This window comes from Canis lupus, chromosome 16 (genome assembly GCF_048164855.1).
Source record: "Canis lupus baileyi chromosome 16, mCanLup2.hap1, whole genome shotgun sequence".
NCBI classification, from domain to species: Eukaryota; Metazoa; Chordata; class Mammalia; order Carnivora; family Canidae; genus Canis; species Canis lupus.
Genome location: NC_132853.1, coordinates 26,495,049 through 26,517,933, shown reverse-complemented (window position 1 = coordinate 26,517,933; position 22,885 = coordinate 26,495,049). Strand labels below are relative to the sequence as shown.

At 40.2% G+C, this 22,885-nt stretch overlaps 1 protein-coding gene and 1 long non-coding RNA gene across 8 annotated transcripts in view; one reads left to right on the top strand and one right to left on the bottom strand.

Annotated features, from left to right (window-relative positions):
* LOC140606403 (uncharacterized) overlaps positions 1-19,837 on the bottom strand; it is a 52,203-nt gene extending 32,366 nt beyond the window's left edge. Inside the window, exons 1-4 of one of the 2 annotated variants that reach the window (XR_012008722.1) lie at positions 18,142-19,837; positions 16,749-16,828; positions 15,123-15,215; positions 3,491-3,560 (exon numbers count right to left, since the gene is read on the bottom strand). This is a non-coding gene — a long non-coding RNA (uncharacterized lncRNA). The remainder of the gene's footprint in view (positions 1-3,490; positions 3,561-15,122; positions 15,216-16,748; positions 16,829-18,141) is intronic. The other variant, XR_012008721.1, reaches the window with a different exon arrangement.
* Positions 19,621-22,885, top strand: part of MED13 (mediator complex subunit 13) — a 102,703-nt gene continuing 99,438 nt past the window's right edge. For 2 of the 6 annotated variants that reach the window (XR_012008715.1, XM_072779698.1), the window contains exons 1-2: positions 19,623-19,796; positions 21,686-21,920. Coding sequence is in view for 3 of the 6 variants with exons in the window: in XM_072779698.1 (XP_072635799.1) it covers positions 19,731-19,796; positions 21,686-21,920 (301 nt within the window). In the remaining 3 variants the exon portion in view is untranslated. Of the gene's footprint in view, positions 19,797-21,685; positions 21,921-22,885 lie in introns of all 6 variants that reach the window. The other 4 variants (XR_012008714.1, XM_072779696.1, XR_012008716.1 and 1 more) reach the window with 3 other exon arrangements.

Sequence of the window (22,885 nt, the reverse complement as noted above, 5' to 3'; positions counted from 1 at the left end):
TTCCTTTGACTTTGTTTTTCACTTGAACAGAAAACAACTGAGATGACAATGTAAGTGATTTCACAATGTGCCATACTCAAAAATCATCTCTCCTTCTCAACCTCCTCCAACCCACCCTTGTAATTCCTAAGACAAGTCATTCAACCTCTCTAGTATTTCATTTTCTCACGGGTAATATAGCAAGAAAAATTTCTACCTTTCAGAGTTACTATGAGGATTAAATGAGATAGTATGGAAAGGGTCTAGGGAAAGGGACACTTCTATAGTTTCTTCCTTATCACTCTTCTTGTTTCCCCCATCCTCCATTGACAAAAGTGGCTAACCTGGATGGTTAGATTCCAAGACAAGGTCATTTTCCCATGCAGTCAGGATCATGCACGATGTGCTTGGATCACACATGGGTATGGATCTCTCTAGGCTCTTCTATTTTTGTTCCCATAGTACTGAGTGACCCTCCAACCCAGGCCTGCCCTCAGGCTTAGAGAGAGGGAATAGCCAAGTTGTAGTTACACTGTGAGGGTACAGCCTGGTTCATCTAGTGTCTATTTTGATTAGTTGGGTTCCTGGCTTTCCTGGTAGCTAAATATTTTTCATTTGACCCTGTAAAATTAAAAAAAAAAAAAGTCCCTATAAACCTCCAGCTCTAGGCATGTATTCTCAGACTACCTTATCAGAGAGAGCAAGAATAGCTAAAATGCAAGTGTTGTTTTCTTTTGCCACTGTCTCCTGTATATATTTCTCCCTCCAGACCTTCGAGGTGGGAGGGGGTGGCTATGGTTTAAGGTAGGATTCTGGTTTGCCTTTTTTTTTTTTTTAAGATTTTTATTTATTTATTTGAAAGAAAGAGAGAACAAGCGTGAGAGACAGAGAGCACAAGCAGGGGGAGAGGTAGAGGGAGAAGCAGACTCCCCACTGAGCAGAGAGCCCAATGCAGAACTCGATCCCAGGACCCTAAGATCATAACCTGAGCCAAAGGCAGACGCTTTACTGACTGAGCCACCTAAGTGCCCAGATTCTAGTATTCTTAGCCTCTTGACTGAATATTATCTAATGGGACTCCAAACTAACCATAATCTTTTTTTTTTTTACTAACCACAATCTTTAACATTATTAACTTAATAGTGTTTTGGTTATCTATTACTGCTTAATAAACTGCCCTAAAATTTAGTGGCTTAAAACAGCAATCTTTTTTTTTTTTTTTTTAATTTCTCATGATTATTTGGTTGGTGCTCTGCTTGTCAGTTCTGCTGGTCTCCTTTGAATCTCTCACATGGCTGTAGTCAGATGGCAACTGAGGCTGGAAATCTCCAGGATGGCTTCACTCCTGTATCTGACACCTCACTGGGCATGTCTGGAAGGCCAAACTTAGCTGGAATGCTGACGAGGTAAGACCTCTCTTTCCTACCATGTAGTCTCAGGGCTTTTCCCTCTCTATGTGAACTTATCAAATGGTGACTCAGGACTCCTAAAAGCATAAAAGTGGAAGCTGCAAAATTCTTAAGGCTTAGGCCTGGAACAGGCACAGTGTCACTTCTACTACTATTCTACATTTAAGAATATTCTATTCTTAAAAACAAGTGATAGGCCCAGCCCTGAGGGGAGGGACTACATAAGGATATATGGAGGGATGGTTGATTGAAGGCTATCAATGTAACTAACTTCCATAAGAAATATTAGTATAGGTTTTATCTGCAGTCTCTAGATTTAGTAAACATACCCCAGGATTTGTCTCCCTCCACTCAGGGTAAGTTTTTTCAACATATGGTACAATCTCCATTAAGTATGTCCTGAGAGCATGGGAGTCTTACTGTATAGGACTAGTCATATACCCCAACATATCTGGTCACTATCTTTTATATGTGGTATTTATTTACAGTTATGCAAATAAAGCTTCTGCTGACCTACCCGTTTAAGTTTAACTTCATAAGGTTGTGTGAAGGATTAAATAAAATCATTTGTGTAAATTGCCTGGTGGTACATATCAGTAAGTACTTAATAATGGTAATTGTTGTTATTATTTTATTACCAGGGTCTCTAAGGTATTGGGCTGGCCTTGGTAAAAATATAATGAGATAACTTTGGGAAGTCATGGTTTCCCAGGCCACCTGGTGATTAATATCCAAGAAAGTAGGTGGAATCATTAAGCTGAGATAATGGGACAGAACAGGTTATCAGCTGCCCACACACAAGATGAGAAGAGAATCAACAAGTACAGTTGCAGGAAATATTGGAAAAACAGAAGCAACAAAAAGAAAATTTAGAAATAGTCTGAGGTCAGAATAGGAAAAATAACTTAGGGAAGAGATGTCAGCACAAAAGGAAGAGTCATTTCTTTCTCAGGCAGCACAAGGTCCCTAATAGGTGATAAGGCCAAGTTAATGGAAAGATTATCTGGAGGGGAGAAATTAGATGAAAAACTGCCAGTTTTCAGCTTGCAAGGAAGACAGAGCCAGGTACCAGCTAGACTGAGAGACAAGAAGGTCCTTCATGTCCTTTGTAGTAGTGTCAGCCTTCCAACACAACTAATTATGGATGCCAGGCTGCAGAGGGCAAAAGAGAACCTCAGCCCTTGGAAGGTAACAAATCAGCTCTATGCAAAGAACCTGGGCCAGTCGAAACAGCATCAGTCTCATCATGGTTATGGTGTTACCATTTCATCAGTTCATAACTCACTGTTTACGAACTTCCTTTTCCCACATCTTACTCAAGCTTTCCCCTTAGTTCTAGAAAAGCTTGTAATAAATACCCTGCATGAGAATAAAGAGATTAAATCAGATTTAAGCAAGATCATGGGGGTATGAGGGTAGAAAGAATCTTGTAAACTCTCAAGTGCTCTACAAAGGTGAAATGCTATTACTTTTAAGGGAAGCAGATTCGAGTATTATTGCTCAGAGAAAGGAGTGTTGGAGTCTGATGGCTGAAGTGAGAAGTTCTAAAGCCAGTAAAAAAACCACAGATATTGGGGTAGAGAATACATTGCTAATTGTTGGCCTTGTGAACTCTTCTCCCTGGCTCTGACCCTCACCTCTGTCCCATCTCCCAACAGTTTTGAGAGAGGTATTTGGTAACTTTTAACTTCAGCCAAGTTTGTAAACTGAAGTTGCAAAAAAATGAGCTAGCAGGTATTCAATCACTGTATCAAATTAATAATCAAATATCTGGACATAAATAATTCAGAAAGAACTGAGAGTAAAGCACAGATAATCTCTTTCTTCTAGCTTCATTTGTATCAAAGAAAGAAGGATTTCTGAACAGAAGGGAAGCAAAATTTATTGGAAAATACTTTAGTAGTAGGCTGAAAAGAGGGCAGTCATAGGAATAATTTCTTTTTTTTTTAAGAATAATTTCTTAAGTTAATTGTATCATAAACACAGCAGGAGGGTCTGTGAGGGCCTTTCCTGCTAAATTAGCCTGAATCTACAAAGCCATACACATATGCCAGAAAATATATTTGACTCTATCTGTAAGATTCAATATAATTTTCACTTACTCTTTTATTCAGCAAATATTTATTGAGTAACTATATACACGGTACTCTCTGCCTTCGAGGAATTTATATTCTGGAGGGTGAAATAGACAACAAAATGATAAAAAAAAAAAAATCAATACAACTTCAGATAATGATAAATTCTATGAAGGAAATTAAATTGGGAAAGGGGATGGAGAATGATTGTGTATCCACAATATCTTTGGTCCCCCTGCACTTAACCCACTGAATGTCCATAAATGCCAAATATGTAAATGAATAAATGATGTGCCCTCCCAAGTTCAAGCCCTCCCCACTTCATACTTAGTTTATTCTCAATCACCCTTTGATGGATCATTCTGCCTTTATTCTCTCTTGTTTTCAGATATGATGTACACCACTGTCTGGTTTAAAATGCTACTTTTATCATGTCACTTCTTTTTTTAAGATTTTATTTATTTATTCATGAGAGAGACAGAGAGAGAGAGAGGCAGAGACACAGGCAGAGGGAGAAGCAAGCTCCATGCAGGGCGCCTGATGTGGGACTCGATCCGGGTTTCCAGGATCAGGCTGAAGTCGGCGCTAAACCAGTAACCACCCGGGCTGCCCCTATCATGTCACTTTTTTATTTCAAAACTTTCAGTGACTTCCTATTGCCTTTTTCTTTTTTTAAGTGAAGTTTAAATAAAATCGTGTAATTTATCTGTTACTTAATCTTATTTTTTGATCAATATTATGTCCCTCCTATGTCTTACTGAAGACATGTGGTGTCCTTTTAAAATTATTATTAACCTAGACAACTTTATGGGAAAGAAGGTAGTAAACAATCAACTATACTTATGTCACTCCAGATTTTTGAACTCTGGAATCACAAACTTTAGCACTGGGAATGGCCTTCTTTATAGACTGATTCTAGATCAAATTCTTCATTTCACAGTTGAGGAAGCTGAGAACAAGCAGATAAATTGCTGAGTTATCAATACCTAGCCAAGTGTTTCAAGTAGAACTCAGCTCTTCTGATTCCCACTGTCCTTTCCACTGTACTACATTATATAGGCATATATTTTTCATAGTTTAATCACAGGATATATGCTATTTTGTGTCTCTTCTTTCCCGTTTATATTACTCTATACACATTTCCATGTACAGACATAAGTGAGACTCTTACCATTTTTGGTAGCTATATGGCATTCCATTAAATCCATATAGGGTGTGGTCCATTATGAATCATCACTGAGTTGCACAAAGGAATATAAGCCGATACTAATACTTTGTGATAACAGTTTTTTTTTTTAAGATTTTATTTATTTATTCATGAGAGACACAGAGAGAGGCAGAGACATAGGCAGAGGGAGAAGTAGGCTCCCTGTGGGGAACCCGATGTGGGACTGGATCCTGGGACTCCAGGATCACACCCTGATATGCTCAACTGCTGAGCTACCCAGGCATCCCTGTGTTAACAGTTTTTAATAAAAAATAATATCTGTAGCTGCTTTGTAAATTATGTTTTAAAAAAATCTCATATTCTTAATCTGATTTACTTGTGTTTTCTTTTTTATAAGGCAGACCTGCTCATTTTGTGTTTTCTAAGTGTTATTTAAGTTTTTTAAAGTATATAAAACAGTTAACATATGAATATATGCAAAGTACGAAATAGTTTCGCATCGGAAATTGTCAAGCCCATTTAGTGCTGATTCAAAATGTGTACATATTTAGATTCCTGATTATTCTTTGTAATTCATCCTTTTGGTCATGGCTATTCTGCATTTGAATATATAAAAAAGACTTGAGGAAGTATTCTCCCCTTTTTGCATCTGGAAAGTAGAGGGAAAGAGTCCTACAAAGGTGAATACCTCCAAAGTTTATTCAATACTTCTCAAAATGTCTCAAGATTTATAAAACTTATTTTCCAAAGTCCAACTTTGGGAAAATTAAGCCCAGATTTACAATCTAGTGATCATTTTGTAGTGTTGCAGTGTCTTATTTTTCTTGAAGGTCATTTTTATGAGGAAAAGTAGATTTTTAGACATGTCTAGTTCATATTTGAATTGAGTATTGAATTGACTGCTTTGCATCCAGAGAAAACTGAAAAGTAAGGAGCAGCACAACCATAAATTAAGCTTTTTAATCATTCTTATTTTGGTAGTTCCTTCATTTCAACATTTTAAAATCACTAATCACAATATTAGTGATATATTGTCAAGGGAAACAAGCAAAAATAAACTTTTGAGACTACATCAAAACTAAAAGCTTCTGTACAGTGGGGAAACAATCAACAAAACTAAAAGTCAACCTACAGAATGGGAGAAGATATTTGCAAATGACACATCCAATAGAGGTATAACATGCAATACCCAAAAAACAAATAATCCAGTTAAAAAATGGACAGAAAACATGAACAGACATTTCTCCAAAGAAGACATACAGATGGCCAACAGATAAATGAAAAGATGCTCATCATCACTTATTATCAGGGAAATGCAAATCAAAACTACAATGAGATATCACCTCACACCTGTTAGAATGGCTAAAATAAAAAACACAAGAAATGACAAATGTTGGCGAGGATGTGGAGAAAAAGGAACCCTAGTACCCTGTTGGTGGGAATGCAAACCGGTGCAGCCACGATGAAAAAAAGTATGGAGGTTGTTCAAAAAGTTAAAAATAGAACTACCTTGGGATGCCTGGGAGGCTCAGTCAGTTAAGTGTCTGCCTTCAGTTCAGGTCATAATCTCAGGGTCCTGGGATTGAGTCCCACATCGGGCTCTCTGCTCAGGGGGAAGCCTGCTTCTCCCTCTCCCTCTGCCATCCCCCCGCTTGTGCTCCCTCGCACTGTCTCAAATAAATAAATAAAATACTTTTTAAAAAGTAGAAGTACCTTATCACACTACTGGGTATTACCCAAAGAATACAAGAACTCTAATTCAAAGGGACACATGCATTCCTATGTTGATTGCAGCATTATTTACAATAGCCAAGATAATGAAAACAGCCCAAGTGTCCATTAATTGATGAATGGATAAAGAAGATGTTACACACATACACACACACGCACACACACACTGTAATATTATTCAGCCATTAAAAAACCCCTAAATCTTGCCATTTGCAACCATGTGGATGGAGCTAGAGTACAATGCTAAGTGAAGTAAGTCAGAGAAAGAAAATACCATATGATTTCACTCATATGTGGAATTCAAGAAACAAAACAAACAGGGAGAAAAATAATAGTGAAAAAGAGAAATCAAGAAACATACTCTTAATTATAGAGAACAATCTGATGGTTATCAGAGGGGAGTGGATGGGGGGATGTGTTAAATAGGTGATGGAGGTTAAAGAGGACACTTGTCTTGAAGAGCACTGGGTGATGTGTGGAATTGTTGATTACAACATCATATACCTGAAACTAATATAACACTGTATGCTAATGAACTGAAATGAAAATAAAAACTTTAAAAAATTCACTAATCACAGATGCTATGTAGCACTAGAAGTAGATAAAAACTGAAGACTGAAAGGTGAACTCATGGGAAGTAGCATTGCTTGCCCAAATTGCTAATAGTAGCTATTATTCATTGAACCCTCACTCTGACAGGCACTTTGCTAAGTATTATAACTATATTACATCATCTAATCCTCAGTTTGGTTATGTTATGCCTGTTCTACAGATTTGTAAACAGAGGTTTGGAGAAGTTTGGTGACTTGCACAAGGACACAGAGCTAGCAGTCAGGATTCGAATCTTTAATTCCAAAGTTTGTGCTTTTCATATATCATCCTGCCTCTATTTGGCAAATCATTGAGGGAAAGGGCAATGGTTTACTTTTGGAATAGTCTCAGAAAAAAACTATATAAAGGTCAAGATTGTTCTTATAAGAAGAATAGAAGTCTTTTTATTAATTAAAATGTAGCCTTTGTTCTGGTCACATACTTTTAGTAACATCCCACATTAAAAGATACAGATTTTGGATGAATGCAGTTTGGGTTTTTTTTTTTTTTTTTAAGATTTTATTTATTTATTCATGAGAGACAGAGAAAGAGTTAGAGACATAGGCAGAGGGAGAAGCAGGCTCCTCACAGGGAGCCTGATGTGGGGCTCAGTCCCAGAACCCCAGGATCATGACCTGAGTGAAAGGCAGATGCTCAACCACTGAGCCACCTAGGTATCCCTGGGCTTTTGAAATGAAAAAAAGTTACTGATTATTTATATAATTTTCTGTTTTTAAAAAGAGACCTTGTAAAATCAAGCATGTCAGTTATTACATATATCCAATCCCTCCACCCCAAAAAGGATAAATTTGTTTACAATGAGCAGAACAATAAAAAACCAGGACCACGAACTACTTTTCTTCATCAATGATGAATTTCAGCATTGGGATAAATCCTTATTCTTGAGAGACTCCTGACTTGCTTAACTTTTGCAGTAGGAAATCTCATGCATTTTTTTATAACCAGAATCTAGAAAACTGGCTACATTTGAACTGAAATTCTTTAAAATTTGACCAGATAATATGATGTTTCCAGTATGGCATATATGACTGGCTATCCAAGATGTATCTATTTTAAAATTAGTTTTATTGAGGGAAAGAGTATTAACAGAGGCATCTAGAAAGAAAGATATCCAGCCTCCAAGATAACCTAGAGTGATCCTCATATCTTGGTAATCTCTTCTATAGAGTCAGGGCTGATTTTTGTGACAAATAGATTACTATAGAAGTGACGGTGTAGGGGTGCCTGGGTGGCTCAGTTGGTTAAGTATCTGCCTTTGGCTCAAGTCATGATCCTGGGATCCTGGGATCCTGGGATTGAGCCTGCGTCAGGCTCCCTGCTCAGCAAGGAGTCTGCTCTTCCCTTTCTCTCTGCCTCTGCCCCCAACTTGTGCTCTCTTTTTCTCAGATAAATGAATAAAAATCTTAAAAAAAAAAAAAAAAGTGACAATGTAGGCCTTCTGAGGCTAAACAATAAAAGACATTATAATTTTTGCCACGGCCCTTTATGTCCTTTGCTCTGGGGAAAGGCAGTTACCATGAGTGCAAGGACCTCTGAAAATTTACCTGTGTGAAGAGAAACTGAGGCCTACTGCCAAGAGCCAGCACTAACTTGCCATTCGTGTGAGTGAGCCACCTTAGAAGCAGATCTGGTAGCCTAACTCAAGCCTTCAGGTGACTATAGCCCCAATCACCATCTGACTTAACCTCATGAGAATCTCTAAGCTAGAACCAAACAGCCACAGAAATTATGAGAGATAATAAATGTTATTGTTTGAGCCACAAAGATTGGGGTAATTTGTTTTGCAGAAATAGGCAACTCGGGATCTCTGGGTGGCGCAGCGGTTTGGCGCCTGCCTTTGGCCCAGGGCGTGATCCTGGAGACCCAGGATCGAATCCCACGTCGGGCTCCTGGTGCATGGAGCCTGCTTCTCCCTCTGCCTGTGTCTCTGTCTCTCTCTCTCTCTCTCTCTCTGTGACTATCGTAAATAAATAAAAAAAATTAAAAAAAAAAAGAAATAGGCAACTCATGTACACACTAACACTTAAATATTGCTTTTCTGAAAAGATGTTTATTTTCTTCCTAATTACTAGCTCATTATTTCCCTGAGATAGACTTCTGTTTTCTTTTCATATCACCAATTCTTTTCAAAAGAATTCCTCTATCTTTTAATTTCTCTGACAAGGCTGTTTTTTAGGGAATATGTTGGAGCATTTTCTTTCCTTCTAAAGGTTCCCCCCCCCCTTTTTTTTTTTTTCAGATTCATCTACCATATTGAAAGCATAAGCCAAACAATGTGGGACATCTAAAGCTTGGGCCAAGTTTCTTCAACTCTTTTGAAGCAAAGATAAAGGCAATAGAAAGAAAAGGGCTTAAAATGTAATCCTCTTTTCTCTTTATCATTAATTGTACTAGGTAATTCTGCATATAAAAGAAAAATAAAGGGTATTGCTATGATTAAACAGTTTAGTTCAACAATTCCAACTTTGCACCCAATAGCAGGCAACCTTCAGTGACTCCCCAGGGCCTATAGGACCAAGGTCAAACACCTTGCCCTATGTGATTTAACCTCCACCCTCTCCTCACCATGTTTCCTATTGCTTTCCTTTACAGGCTCATTGTTCCAATTGAACTATGATGTTTCTCATTCATGGTTTTTGCATCCTAGCTGGTAGTTCATGTAAAAACAAAACAAAACAAAAGTAGGGCCTGTGATCAAAAGAATTTGGGAAATGCTGTCTGTTGTAGATTTCTCAGGGAGATTGACAATATTTAGCATATTAAGAGCTCTGAAAAGTCCCACTGTAAAGAAATCTGTTCATCTCAAACAAAACTTTGTTCAACTCAACAAGACTTAATTGACTAACATATGAAACAGGACCCAGAACAGAAAACAGACCTATGGCAGGGAATTCAGTAAAGGGAGTCTGACATGAGAACTAGTTTTTAATATTTTAGAGGAATTCAAAGGGTAATCGTGGGACAACCTGTAGATGAACAATATGAGGGAGATGCTACCTTCTAGGGCTCTTGGGACTAAGGGAGGAGGTAGTGTTGCTCAGATATAATATATTTTTTGACAGATTCTCCAGCCCCAGTGAAGCCTTGTGATACCTGAAGTTCTAGCTGACATCTTGGCTGATTGCATCCTCATGAGAAACCCTGAGCCAGAACCACATAACCAAGTAGGTCCCAGGATTCCTGATCCTTAGAAAGTGTGTTAGATAATAAATATTATTTTTTTAAACTGCTAAGTTTCAGAATAATATGTTACATTGAAGAAGATAATTACTGTAGCTGTTGCTGCCTGGAAATGGTATTCTCCTGTAACAGAATCTTAAAATGCAGAAGTGACTTTGGAACTGGGTGGTGGATTTTGGAGACAGTATTAATGAAAGTCCAATGTACTTGAAGAAACTGTTAATAGAGGTATCACAATTTTTGATAAGGCTTCAGGTGAAGGCTTGCAAGAAAATAAGGGTATGTTATTGGCTACTAGAGGAAAGGGGATCCTTATTATACAGTGGCAAAAAGTTCAGCAACACTCTTGCCTGCCATAACTGAAAGGTAGAAAATATGTCTAATGCACTGGGTGATCTAGCAAAAGAGATTTCCAAGCAAAGATTTCTTCTTGTTACCTTTAGTAACATGTGGGAGGAGAGAGGTAAAATAGAGGAAGAACTTTCAACAAAAAGGAGATGGAATTTGCTGGTTTTGGACATTCTCAGCCTCTCCAAATGGTAAACAATGCTAATATTAAGATATAGCTTCTGAGAAAAGATCAAGTCCAGGGCATTGCCAGTAAAACACAGTCCAAAGATGAAGCCAATCGTGTGACTGTAAATCTTTTTGCCAAAGTCTCAGAAAGATTAAGGTTGTGTATCAGAGTATTATTTTGTTCAGGTAAAAGGTTTTCTAAGGAGATTAAAGGTATGTCTCACATAGTCTCTCAATGAAATGATAAAGCATCTAGGAAGCTAAAGATCATTATTCCTCAGGCATCTCATCAGAATAATATTTGTAGGTATAGCTTTTGTCTAATAGATTGGACTCCAATAAGATTTACAGAAAACTCACAAAATTTTTAAAGGAAGTGTGTATGCAGAAACATTGCCATCTTGGACCAAAAAAAAATAGAGATAGTACAAAATGAAAAAAGGCCATCAGTCTTTCAAAGTTCTACTGGCAAAAAGTAGGCTGAGAAAATTCCTCAGCTATAAACATAGGCTATCTTTCACAAAAAGGGAAGATGACACAGAAGTCAGAACCAAGACAAGACCCCAGAACATGAACCTCATAGCCAGGGAGAATTATTCCCAGACCTTGAGACTTAATCAAGGAACCCTTAGCATTTGCTCAGCTGGGTTTAGGAATTGCGATGAACCAGTGACTCCTCTGTGCCTGCATTGTTCTCTCTTTTTAAGCAGGAATATCTGTAGCAGTTACCCTATAATGCCTGTCTCACCATTATATGTTGGGTAAATGGAGGACAGTTAGGTTGTCACTTAGTTTCTGTAGGGGAGAGAGACTGGACTCAAGGAGCTATACTTAAGGAAAGATAGCCAGGGAGCCTCAACTGTACTGGGACCTGATTTAGATGATGACATGCTAACTTCAAGCTGATGCTGTAAGAGACTTCTGCTGATTTTGAGAGAAAGTAAGTATATTTTACATGTGAGAGGAACCTGAATCATTGGGGAGAGAGAATGGACTATGGTAGCCAGCCTCCACAATGGCCCTCAATTATCTTTGCCTGTTGGTATTCACACCCTTATGTGTGCCCCTCCCACACTGTATCACAGTTAGTCTGTGTTACCAAAATCCTGTGGCAAAAGTGATAGTATGTTAGTTCTGAGATTAGGTTATTAAAAAGACTACAGCTTCCATTCTGGCATCTCTATCTCTTGGGTAGCTTCCTGGTGGAAAAGCAAGCTGCCATGTTATATGCAGCTCTGAGGAGGCCACCTGGCAGAATGCTGAAGTCTCTGGCCAGTGGCCAGCTAGGAGCTATTTTCCTGCCAACAGCCATGCGAGTGAACTTGGAAGTGAACTCTTTGGCCCTATTCTGGCCTTGAGATAACTGTAGCCCCAGCCAAATCTTAACTTCAACCTCATGAGAGACCTTGAGCCATAATCACCTGGCTAAGTCACTCTCAGATTACTAAACCTCAAGAATTGTGGGAGATAATAAAATATTTGTTGTTTTAAGCCTTGAAGTTTCAAGGTAATTTAATATGCATCGGTAGATAAGAAACACATGGCACAAGAGCCAGGACTAGCCAGAGAAGCTGGGACCAGCGAGAGAGGGACTATCTATCTGCAGTTGGAACCACAAAAAGGATGCAGCCACTACTGGAGATATTGTCTGAAGTAGAGGGAGAAGGAAAGACCTAGTCTCTCCATGGCCCCTCATCTGCCACCCCTGCCTGCATTGGCCAAACCAAACCACAAGGAAATTGATAAGGGAGCCCGAGAAATGTCATTTGCAAGGAGCAACTTCTTGAAATATAAAACATGGTAGAGGGAGAGAAGGAAATCAATTTGAGAAAGAATAGGTCAGTTCCAGCACAATCAAGAACCATTTTTATGTGGAATTTCCAATGTTCTTCAGAACCTTGTTTTCCAAGTCCAGTTTGGGAATCAGTGGCCTAAATTGCTCTTCTCCAAATCTCTACAAGTCCAAATCTTATGCATAAATTATTGTCCAGTTTAAATGCAAAGTTTTACTCCACTAGTCTTTTGTTCCTTATTACTTAGGGTAGCCCCATCTTCTTTCAATTCCACAATATTTGTTCTACACCCATTTTAGACATTTTGAAACACAACTTACATTTATTTAATGTATCTTATTGTCTGAGAATTAGTAAGCTTCTTCAGAGTCAGATCTATTTCTGATGTACTGTTGCATATTGCCTCATCATTATAGCACCTATCACAGAACCCTGCTCATAGTAAATATCAATAGGTATAAAATGAATAAGTGGATGAGTGAATGTCAAAGCTAGTGCTAGATATGGTATGAAACTATTATATTTGTCTATGTTACTACATGCATATATGTAAGTTCTTCCCTTACATACATGTAAGTTCTACATGGTAGAAATAAGAGATTCTAGAATAATCTCCTATTTTTATTGGCTCATTACATCTTTTAAATTCCTGTAAACCTTTCCTTGGGAGAAGAGAATAATAAAATTGCAAACCGGTTTATATCTGGTAGGAATAATTATCCTGTGAGATCAAAGTCCTGTCTGGAACTTTTTAGCACGAGGAATAGGTTCAGAGAACTGCACTTGTCTCCTCTCTCAACATTGGCTGTTCTGAGAAAAATCATCTGCTTAGAGAGAAAGGAATACTCAGCATTTTGCAAAAGTGATTTTTTTTCTACTCCCTATCTTCCTTTCTGATGCCTTAATAGAGGGAATAAATGTGAATCAGAAAGTATGGTTCTTTCTTTCTTTCTTTCTTTCTTTCTTTCTTTCTTTCTTTCTTTCTATTTTATTTGGAGAGAAAGAGAATCTGAGAGAGAGAGAGAGAGATCACAAGTGGGGGGGGGGGTAAAGGGAGAAGCAGACTCCCCACTGAGCAGGAAGCCTGATGCAGGACTTGATCCCAGGACCCTGAGATCATTACCTGAGCCGAAGGCAGATGCTTAACTGACTGAGCCACCCAGGCACCCTTTTTCTTTTTTCTTTGTCTTTTTTTAAAGAAGGGCAGGGGACAAGCAGAGAGAGAGGGAGAAAGAGAATCTTAAGCAGGCTCTACAGCCAGCCTGGAGCCTGATGCAGAACTTGAGCTTGCCATGCTCCATCTCACTACCCTGAGATCAGGAAATGAACTGAAACAAAGAGATGCTTAATCAACTGAGCCATCCAGACATCCCAGAAAGGACATTTTTAGATAGGCTCCTCTTAATTAGTTCAGGCCTCTTCCCTTCCTGCCTGGATTTTCACAATGCCCCCAACAAGTCTGGCATGTTGCTTCTAAAAACAAATCTCAGCTCGGTACTCTCATGTTTAAAGTTCTTCAGTGGTTACTCACTCTCTTCTTAATAAAATCCAAACTCTTCATAATTTGGCCTTGGGGTTACTTCTTCAGCCAAATACCTTTTCTTACCAACACCAAACTTTCCAGTCATCATCTCCCCTCCCCCACGCCACCCCAACTCTTCCTTTTGTCCTTCTCCTTTCACCTGAATCTTTTCCTAGCTTAACTCAACTCATCCTTCAAGATTCAGTTTCAGCTGTCCCTGCAGGAAGTTTCTCTTGAGCCCCTCCCTGTGGACATGGCTCTATTAGCATACTTCTACAGACCTTGGGCAAGTTCTCTAAAACTCAGTATCCCAATCGGGAAAAGTGGGATAATATAGTACTTACCTCAGAAGCCTGTGGAAAGGATAATAGATAATTAATGCAAAATACTTAGCACAGTGCCTGACATCCATTAAGTGTTACATATTAGGCGTTAAATTGTAGCAATTATTTAATCCAACCTCTTCATAATTGAGAAAACTGAGATCCAGAGCAGTTAAAAGACCACTTCAAGTAGAATAAAGATAAGGAGGAAAGGGATTATCTGATTTGCTTATGAGGGTTTACAAACCAAATTTCGGGCAGGGCACCCCGGGTGGCTCAACGGTTTAGCCCTGCCTTCAGCCCAGGGTGTGATCCTGGAGACCTGGGGTAGAGTCCCACATCCGGCTCCCTGCATGGAGCCTGCTTCTCCCTCTGCCTGTGTCTCAGCCTCTGTCTCTGTGTCTCTCATGAATAAATAAAAAAAAATCTTAGAAAAAAAAACAAAAAGAAATTTCAAAGTGAGGAAACTAGGGAGAATTGGCTTCAAATTTAATATTAAAATTAAATGTTTATTGAGAAAATTGAGTTTAAGAGTAGATGCTACAGTACTAAGAAAAATGGCAAGTCAGGTCAACTTTTAAGACAGTTTAGGATATTTTACACTTAGAACTGAAATGTTTTCTTAATTGGCTCAATTTGCTAATATACTTTATTTCTATATCAACAAAGTAGTGTCTGTGCATTCACTTCAGCCTTTTTTTTTTTTTAATTGAATCAAGTACAACATTAAACCATTAACATGACCTTAAGAAAATCAATATTGTCCCCAGGCTCAAGACCACTCACTCCACAGCTTAATTGGTCCTTAACTTACAGCTTTTGTAGACGTGTATCATCCAACACAGCAGCCATTAACCATGTGTGGCTATTGGGCACTTGAAATGTGGCTGATTCTAAATAAAACATGCTGTAAGTGAAAATACACACATGGATTTTGAAAGGTTTGGTAAAAAAAAAAAAGGCAAACTATCTCAATAATTTTTTTAAAGATTTTATTTATTTATTTATGAGAGACACACAGAGGCAGAAACTCAGGCAGAGGGAGAAGCAGGCTCCCACAGGGAGCCCTATGAGGGACTCAGTCTCAGGACCCTGGGATCCGGACCTGAGCCAAAGGCAGATGCATAACCCCTGAGCCACCCAGGTGCCCCAATCCTGTGATTTTTCAGAGTAGGTGGGGAACATTAGTCCTTAGGTCAGACATTGCCCTTTCTCTATTTAGATGATGTAACTCTCACCCTTCCTGAAGGCTGGGTACATCCACTATCCTATTGAGAATGGAGTCCTTAAAACGGTGAAGGAGTTAAAGAACAATTTTAAATGTAGATCACTGAGCAAATCCATGTTTCAAAGAGGAAAGACAATAGGTGATTATCGTCCAAGGCAATGTCTAACATTCATCTTAACATTCCTGATTGGCTCTCTTATTTTACTTTGATTATCTCTTTTAATTGTCACAACTTTAACATTTAGGTGCTATTGCTGCATACACATTTTACCAATGAGCAATTCAAAGTTAGGGAGCTAGCAGGCAGTGGTGTGGAGTTTTGATCCCAGTTGATCCAACTATCCAATTGCCACATCTAGCAAGATTATGTGCTCCTTGTATATCCTATGCCTTGTCCATACATGACCTGACACATCCTAGATAGTAAATATGTGTAGTAAAATGTATATATAACTTCAACTGTGGGAGATAGATAGATAGGTAGATAGGTAGATATCAATGGAAAAGTCTGGAAGGAAAAACGTCAAGAGTATTAAAAGATGGTTGATTATGAATGGTGACATTATGGGCATTTAAAAAATAATGTACATTTAAATTTTTTCATCTTTACACTTTCCTGTGTCTTCCAAACAGAAGATACTTTCCTGTATCTTTTTGACAATGTGTATATACTGTTTTAATTTATTTCTGTTACTTTTAAAATTGCACAAAATCTCATTCTAAGAGAAGGTAGGTGGTTACTCACATGTTCTCTGTGTGCTTATATTGGTCTTTTCTCTTCTCACCATGATGTTCCCCTTCCTCTCATATTCCTCCACTAGCTTCTCCATTCTCTATTTCTCTCTTTTGCCTTTTCACTCCTGTCTTTCTGTCTTGCTCCTTTCATGATCCTCTCTGAGACATTTTTCCCCTGGGTCTTCTTCCTATCTCCTATCTCTCTCTTCTTTTTGAGAAGACTACCAGTCAAATGAAAAGCCAATCAAATGTTACTTTGCACCTTGTGGGTTTCTGGGAGATTCTACTGGCCTCTGGAGTCCTGAGGCATGTCCTCAGGTTGGAGACTGAGCAATGGAGGGCACGACTTCTAAAGAGGATGGCTACTTCTTGGATAAACTAAAAGGTGGGGGAGGATGTTCCAGAGTGACAGAAGCAGTTGGAACAAAGGTCTGAGGATTCTTTCAGGGAAAGAGAGATGAGGAGAGGGTATCTTACCTTACGGGCGTCTGAGGATTGCTGTCTCCTGGTGCTGGCACTCACTTAGAAAGGATATGGACTTCAACTGATTTGAGCTCCTGGATTAAATTAGTCTTGGTTGTATAATTGACTTTGATATGTGGCCTTTGGATCTGAATTGGGCTTAATAAGATTTAACTGCTTCAAAGGGCTTTATAAGAATTCATTTTATCCTTCAAATCTGATTTCAAATGCTACCTACTTTAAGATGCCTTCTCTGACTTTGGGGCTCCTCCTCCAGAGCTCCTATTGTGCTATAGTTGATACATACCTTATTCAAGCAATTACCTCTATTGTATTTTATCTTATTCTGTGGGAAATGTCTCCTTTATTGCCTCTCTTCAGGAATCTTGAGGGACGGGCAGGTATCTTATTCATATTTGTATCCCAGGTCTAGCAAAGACCAGGAACACACTCAGTTGAGCACGCAGGTGCTCAATAATGATTTTTAAAAGTTTTTTTAGTAGCTAACACTTAGCACTGTGGCAAGCCATATACCTACAGTTTCATTTACCATACACTTTAGGAGGAAAATACTTTTATTATCCTCATTTTACAATAAGAAATCCGAGAGTAAGAGAAAAAAAAATTTTTTTAAAGATTTTATTTATTTGGGACGCCCGGGTGGCTCAGCGGTTGAGCGTCTGCCTTGGCTCAGGGCGTGATCCTGGAGTTCCTGGATCCAGTCCCATGTCAGGCTCCCTGCTTGGAGTCTGCTTCTCCCTCTGCCTGTGTCTCTGCCTCTCTGTGTGTCTCTCATGAATAAATAAACACACAGAGAGGCAGAGACATAGGCAGAGGGAGAAGCAGGCTCCTGGTGGGGAGCCCCAGGCTGAACTCAATCCTGGTTCCCGGGGATCATGCCCTGAGCTGAAGGCACGCACTCAAGCACTGAGCCTCCCAGGCATCCCCCAGAGTAAGAGAAACTAATTTAATCTTGGATTAAATTTTACTTTGAAATGAATGAAACAGTGGCAGAACTTTTTCTACAGGATTTGGGCTTCAAGATTTGGACTCTTAATCATCATAGATGAACGAACGGGTGAACGAGGAATGCTTTTCATTTCATAGCTGAAGAAGTGACCAGGAAGTGACTCTTCCATTTATATTACAGACACAACTATAGTGTAAAATTATGGTAAATGCTAACTCACTAATATTTCTAACTTTTGAATCACCTTTACTTCTCCCTCCTTCTTTTCTTCCCTTCCTTTCTTCTTTCCTTTCTTCCCCGCTGTCTCTCTCTCTCTCTCTCCTCTCCAAAATTTTCAGGGAAAATGTTTGAACTCTTACACTGAAGTGTAATCCAATAAAGAACTGAGTGTTTTATAGGGAAGGGAACAGAACGTTTTAGTTGGTTTCCATTTCTTACCATTCATTCGTTTGCAAATTTACAAATATCAGGCGTCCACTGTGTGCTAGGAACCTTTTTTTAAGCACTAGGGATACAGCCGTAAGCAAAACAAAGTTCTGGTTCTCACGGAGGTTACGGTGGTGGCACTTTACATACACTGGTTCAACTCCTCACAATAATCTTATGAGGTCACGATGACAACAATAATAGGTAACTGTTAGCAATGGGTGTCTGTGCCAGACACTGGGCTACCTGGTTTATTTGTGTTAACTCCATTGTCACAGCATCCCTATGAGATAGGGTTATGTTTCCCCCTTTTAACAAATGAGGAAACTGAGACCCCAAGAACTGACTGGCTCAAGGCTTGAACCCAAGGAAGCGTGGCTCTCACTCCCAGGTTATTCACTACGAGGCTATACTGTTTCTCATACATTTCTTTCTTTCTTGATATCACAACTTTTTAAGTGTCCAAGTTGTATCGCAGATCGTCTGACTCCCAAGCCCGGGGGGTTTGCAAGTGAGAATGCCCGGGAATTTTTGCAACACTTTCTTTTCCGACGAAATCAAACTGTTTTCCACGTAATTCTCAGATCGGTGATGCGAACCCTCTTGCGCTGTAGATTCCCCCCCCCGCAAGGAGAAAGCTAGGGCCTGGGCCCGGGGTCATCTTACAGTGGCCGAGGCACCCAGCAGATGGCGCTGTCTTAGTAGCCGCCAGCTGGCCGTCCGGTCCCCAGGGCTCACCGCCTCCGCCGAAAGCTTCCCGGCCCTCTCTCACTCCCTTCTCTCTCCTCCTCCCCACGGAGCCCGGGCCCACGTGACCTCAAGGCGGCCAATGGGCGAGCAGAGAGGGCGAGCTGGTCCCTGTGGCCGCCATTAAAGCGAAGGGAAAACCCGTGAATTCGGATTAAAGGGGGAAAAACGCCGCCCGCTGGGCCCACAAAATGGGGGAGACTACGGCGTCCGGGCGGTGAGGCCGCAGTAGAGCAGACGTTAGGCCGGCCTGGCCCAGGGACGACACGAAGACACAGCCAGAGAATGGTCTGAGCCCGCAGACGCCGCCACCACCTCCGCCGCCGAGGAGATTCTGGGCTTAAGGACATCGCCGCCGCCGGGCCGGGGGCCTGGGCTTCTCTCCCGGCTCTTGCCCTTCCTGCCCCTCCACGGGCGCCTCCCCGCCCGGGAGCACCCTCCACGGCTCGGGCTCTGCCCTCTCGGACTCGATTTTAATTATTTATTGTGTAATTTATTGGTTTTTTTTTTTTTTCTTCTTGTGGAAGGAGCACATATCTCCTCTGTGCCCCCGAGAGGGGCAAGCGTCCGCGGGCTCCGCGGCGGCCGCAGTCCGGCCCGCGGGGCGAGCGCGGCGCGGCCCTCCCGCCGGCCCTGGGCCCCGGGCGGCTAGGTGCCGGCCGGGCGGCGGGGGCTGCTCGCGGCGGCGGGGGGGTGGGCGGGGAGGGCGGGCGGCCCGGCGGCCTCCTCTTCCACCGCTCCCCCAGCCGCCACCCCCCCGCCCTCCCCGGTGTCTGTGTTTCTCTCTCTGGTCGGAGGCGGCGGTAATGGCGGATGGTGGGTTGTGGCGCCGGCGGCGGCTGCTGTGAGGGACGATGAGTTCCTCCTTCGTGCCGAACGGGGCCAGCCTGGAAGATTGTCACTGTAACCTCTTCTGCCTGGTGAGTGAGGGGCCGCGGGCGGGGGCCGCGGCGTGCGGGGCGGTGGGGGAGGGGGCCGCGAGGTGCGCCCTTGGGCCGTGGGGGAGGGGGTCCGGGTCTGATCCAGATGCCCGAGTCCCCGGGCTAGGCCCAGCCGGAGCCGGCGCCGCGGCCGAGCCCCGCGGCCGAGCCCCGCGCCAGCCCCGGGAAACGCGTTCGCTCAGCCCCATCCTGAGCTCTGCTTTAGGACTGCTGGCTTTTTTTTTTTTTTTTTTTTTTTTTTCTTTCCTTGTCCCCCGTTTCCGACTCTTCCTCAACCGTAGTCTTGTCTTCAACTTGTGCTCCTTATCTGGCAGGATACTCCCATTTCCCGGTGTGTCTTGCTTATTAACTATTGCTTTTCTCCTTATTGACTATGTATCTCTTCTTAACACTTTACATTATTGCTCATTCTCCCAGTGCCTTTATGCCACACTCTGGTCATTCGTTCCCCCCCCGCCCCCCCCCCCCAAACAGGACACCGGAACTTATGTACTAAAAAAAAAAAAAAAAAAAAAATCTCTTTTCGTTTTACGTTTTCTGATGAGTCAAACTAACAGAAGATTAGTTTCTCCCTTCGATGAGTTCAGATCTCTCTGTAAAAACCAGTAGATACCATTTCATGTTTTGTCTTTGAACTTTGAAAACAGTTTGCCATTTTGACAATTTTTAGCCGTCTTGCTTTTAATAGAACATTATGTTTGTGTGAGAGTGAAATGGGACTAGTGGAGGAGGTTCTATGGTTTTGCACTAATTTTTGTTGCTGTTATTTGTTTTACTTGCATTTTTAGATTGGTTTGAGCAGGCTGCTTCTCATTATATTGAAAAGTCTAGGGAAGCTGGATGCAGGACTGACAATTGTATAGGTTGGCCCAGTTCTGGTAACATCCACAGTTAAGACTTTTTGAAAACTACCAACTGTTGCAAATATTTAGCCCTCAGTTGGACAGTAGCTTAGCTTCGTCCACGATTTAAAGTTTCAGTGACTGACTTTTTTCATTTTTTGTGTGCTAGGAGAAATACTAAGAGTATGTGATAGGTAAGTGAACCGAGTGGGCGGAGCACAACTAGTTGGCAAGTGTAAACTGCCAGTCATGTATCAGCAGTTTCATTTTTGGCACCTTATGCTTTGCACCTCTAAGTTAAAGAATTACTAAATTCTCCCTGTCGAATTTTTTCACGGTGCCAAATTGTTTTTTTTTTAATGCCCTTTCCTCTTATAAAATGTTTTCTTGTACAATGCCCGTTAATCAACATCTCTTCGGGTGCAATAAAACATAACATCAGGTTTTACATTTCTGTTTTCTCTGACTCCGTCTATTTTTGGTACTTTTAGGATCAGGTTCTTTGAAAATAGACTAGTACAAATCTGACAGTTCTTTGTGCGCATTTTCTATTTCACTTTGCCTAAAAGGGATATGTGAACACTTTTTTCAACTATAGTTCTCATTTCATTGGAGCCATCAATTTATAAACATGGAATCATAAGTCTTTAAAAATTTTCTGTTACAGTGTGACACCAGGGAACAAACGTGACCAGTTGGAACAGAACTTAGAGGAAATGTTTACTGAGTGTGCAGTATTAAAGTACATGTTTATATTAAACATTTTTAAGTCTTTTATTTTTCTTAGGGACATCTATTTATTGCTACTCAGTGACATGTCAGTGTTAATATTTTCACGGTTTTAGTTCCTTTCCTTAAATTTTGGGTTGTTGAATTATCTAAGAATCATTTTTTTGGTCAGTCTGCTTTAATATCTTCAGTATATATTGAAAAATTGTAATGTCTTAATGAAATAAAGGGCTTTAAGAGTGAGTACTATTGACTTTGAGTGAATGTGCTGTAATACTCATGCTTTCTTTTCTTCAGGCTGACTTGACGGGAATTAAATGGAAAAGATATGTATGGCAAGGCCCAACTTCTGCCCCTATTCTGTTTCCGGTGACAGAGGAAGACCCCATTTTGAGCAGTTTTAGTCGCTGCCTTAAGGCAGATGTACTTGGTGTTTGGCGGCGAGATCAAAGACCTGGAAGAAGAGAATTGTGGATATTTTGGTGGGGTGAAGACCCCAATTTTGCTGATCTTATTCACCATGACTTGTCAGGTGAAGGCAACTTATTTTTAACCAATGATATATAGCAACGTTGTATACTTTTCCTAAAAATCATTTATATTACAAATTAAGATTTTTTTCTTGTGTGTGAAACACTGTTAGATGTGAAGCCAGATAAAAAAGTTAGCTTACTGTTATGTTTCAGTGTGGTTATTTTATTTTACTTAAATTATCCATATTATGGCAGGCTTTAGCCTTGAATAACTTTTTCTTTAACCACCCAGCATCCTTGTGTATTTTCTTGCGAACGGGGCACAAGGAAGGCATGTTACCTAAGAAAAATGGAATGAGGGAGAAGTAATTTGCAGGCATGTGTAATTCACCATTTGAGTCCATTCTGCCACTGCTCTCTTCTGTATCAATATGCAGACATTTGGTAGGAGTTTCTAGAAATGTTGTAACTTTCTTATGTATTTTTTTCAAGGTGTATATTTTGTTGTTAGTTGTGGTTATTACCATATGAAAGCATATGTTAATTTTGTTATTCTTGGACAGTGATTCTTTTAGTGTTCTTTCAAAGACTGTCACTAAAATGAGACTAGTGCCAACTCATTTATAGGACATTGGGATCATAATCTAAAAAGTTACACAGAAATAATTTTATTGTGAACCTATCAATAAGACTACTTTTAGAAGACCAATTCTTATTTTCTGGACTTTTGGGACCAAATATTACTTTAGAAAGAGAAACTAGTTTTTCACATAATCATTGAAGCTTGTGCTTACTTTACATTGTAAGAGTCAGTGTTAAGTGGATCTTTTGATGATAGGAATGTAAATGATTAGTTATTTGCTGCAAGGTACCAACAACTTCAGCAAGATGTTTGGTCATAATTCTTAACAGGTAAATTTAGGAATTTTAGATTAATAAAAAACATTCTCATTTGAAATTGAGTACTCTGAAGTTTCTAATAGTGTCCATTTGACCTATAAGACCTATTTTATTTTTGGATGTA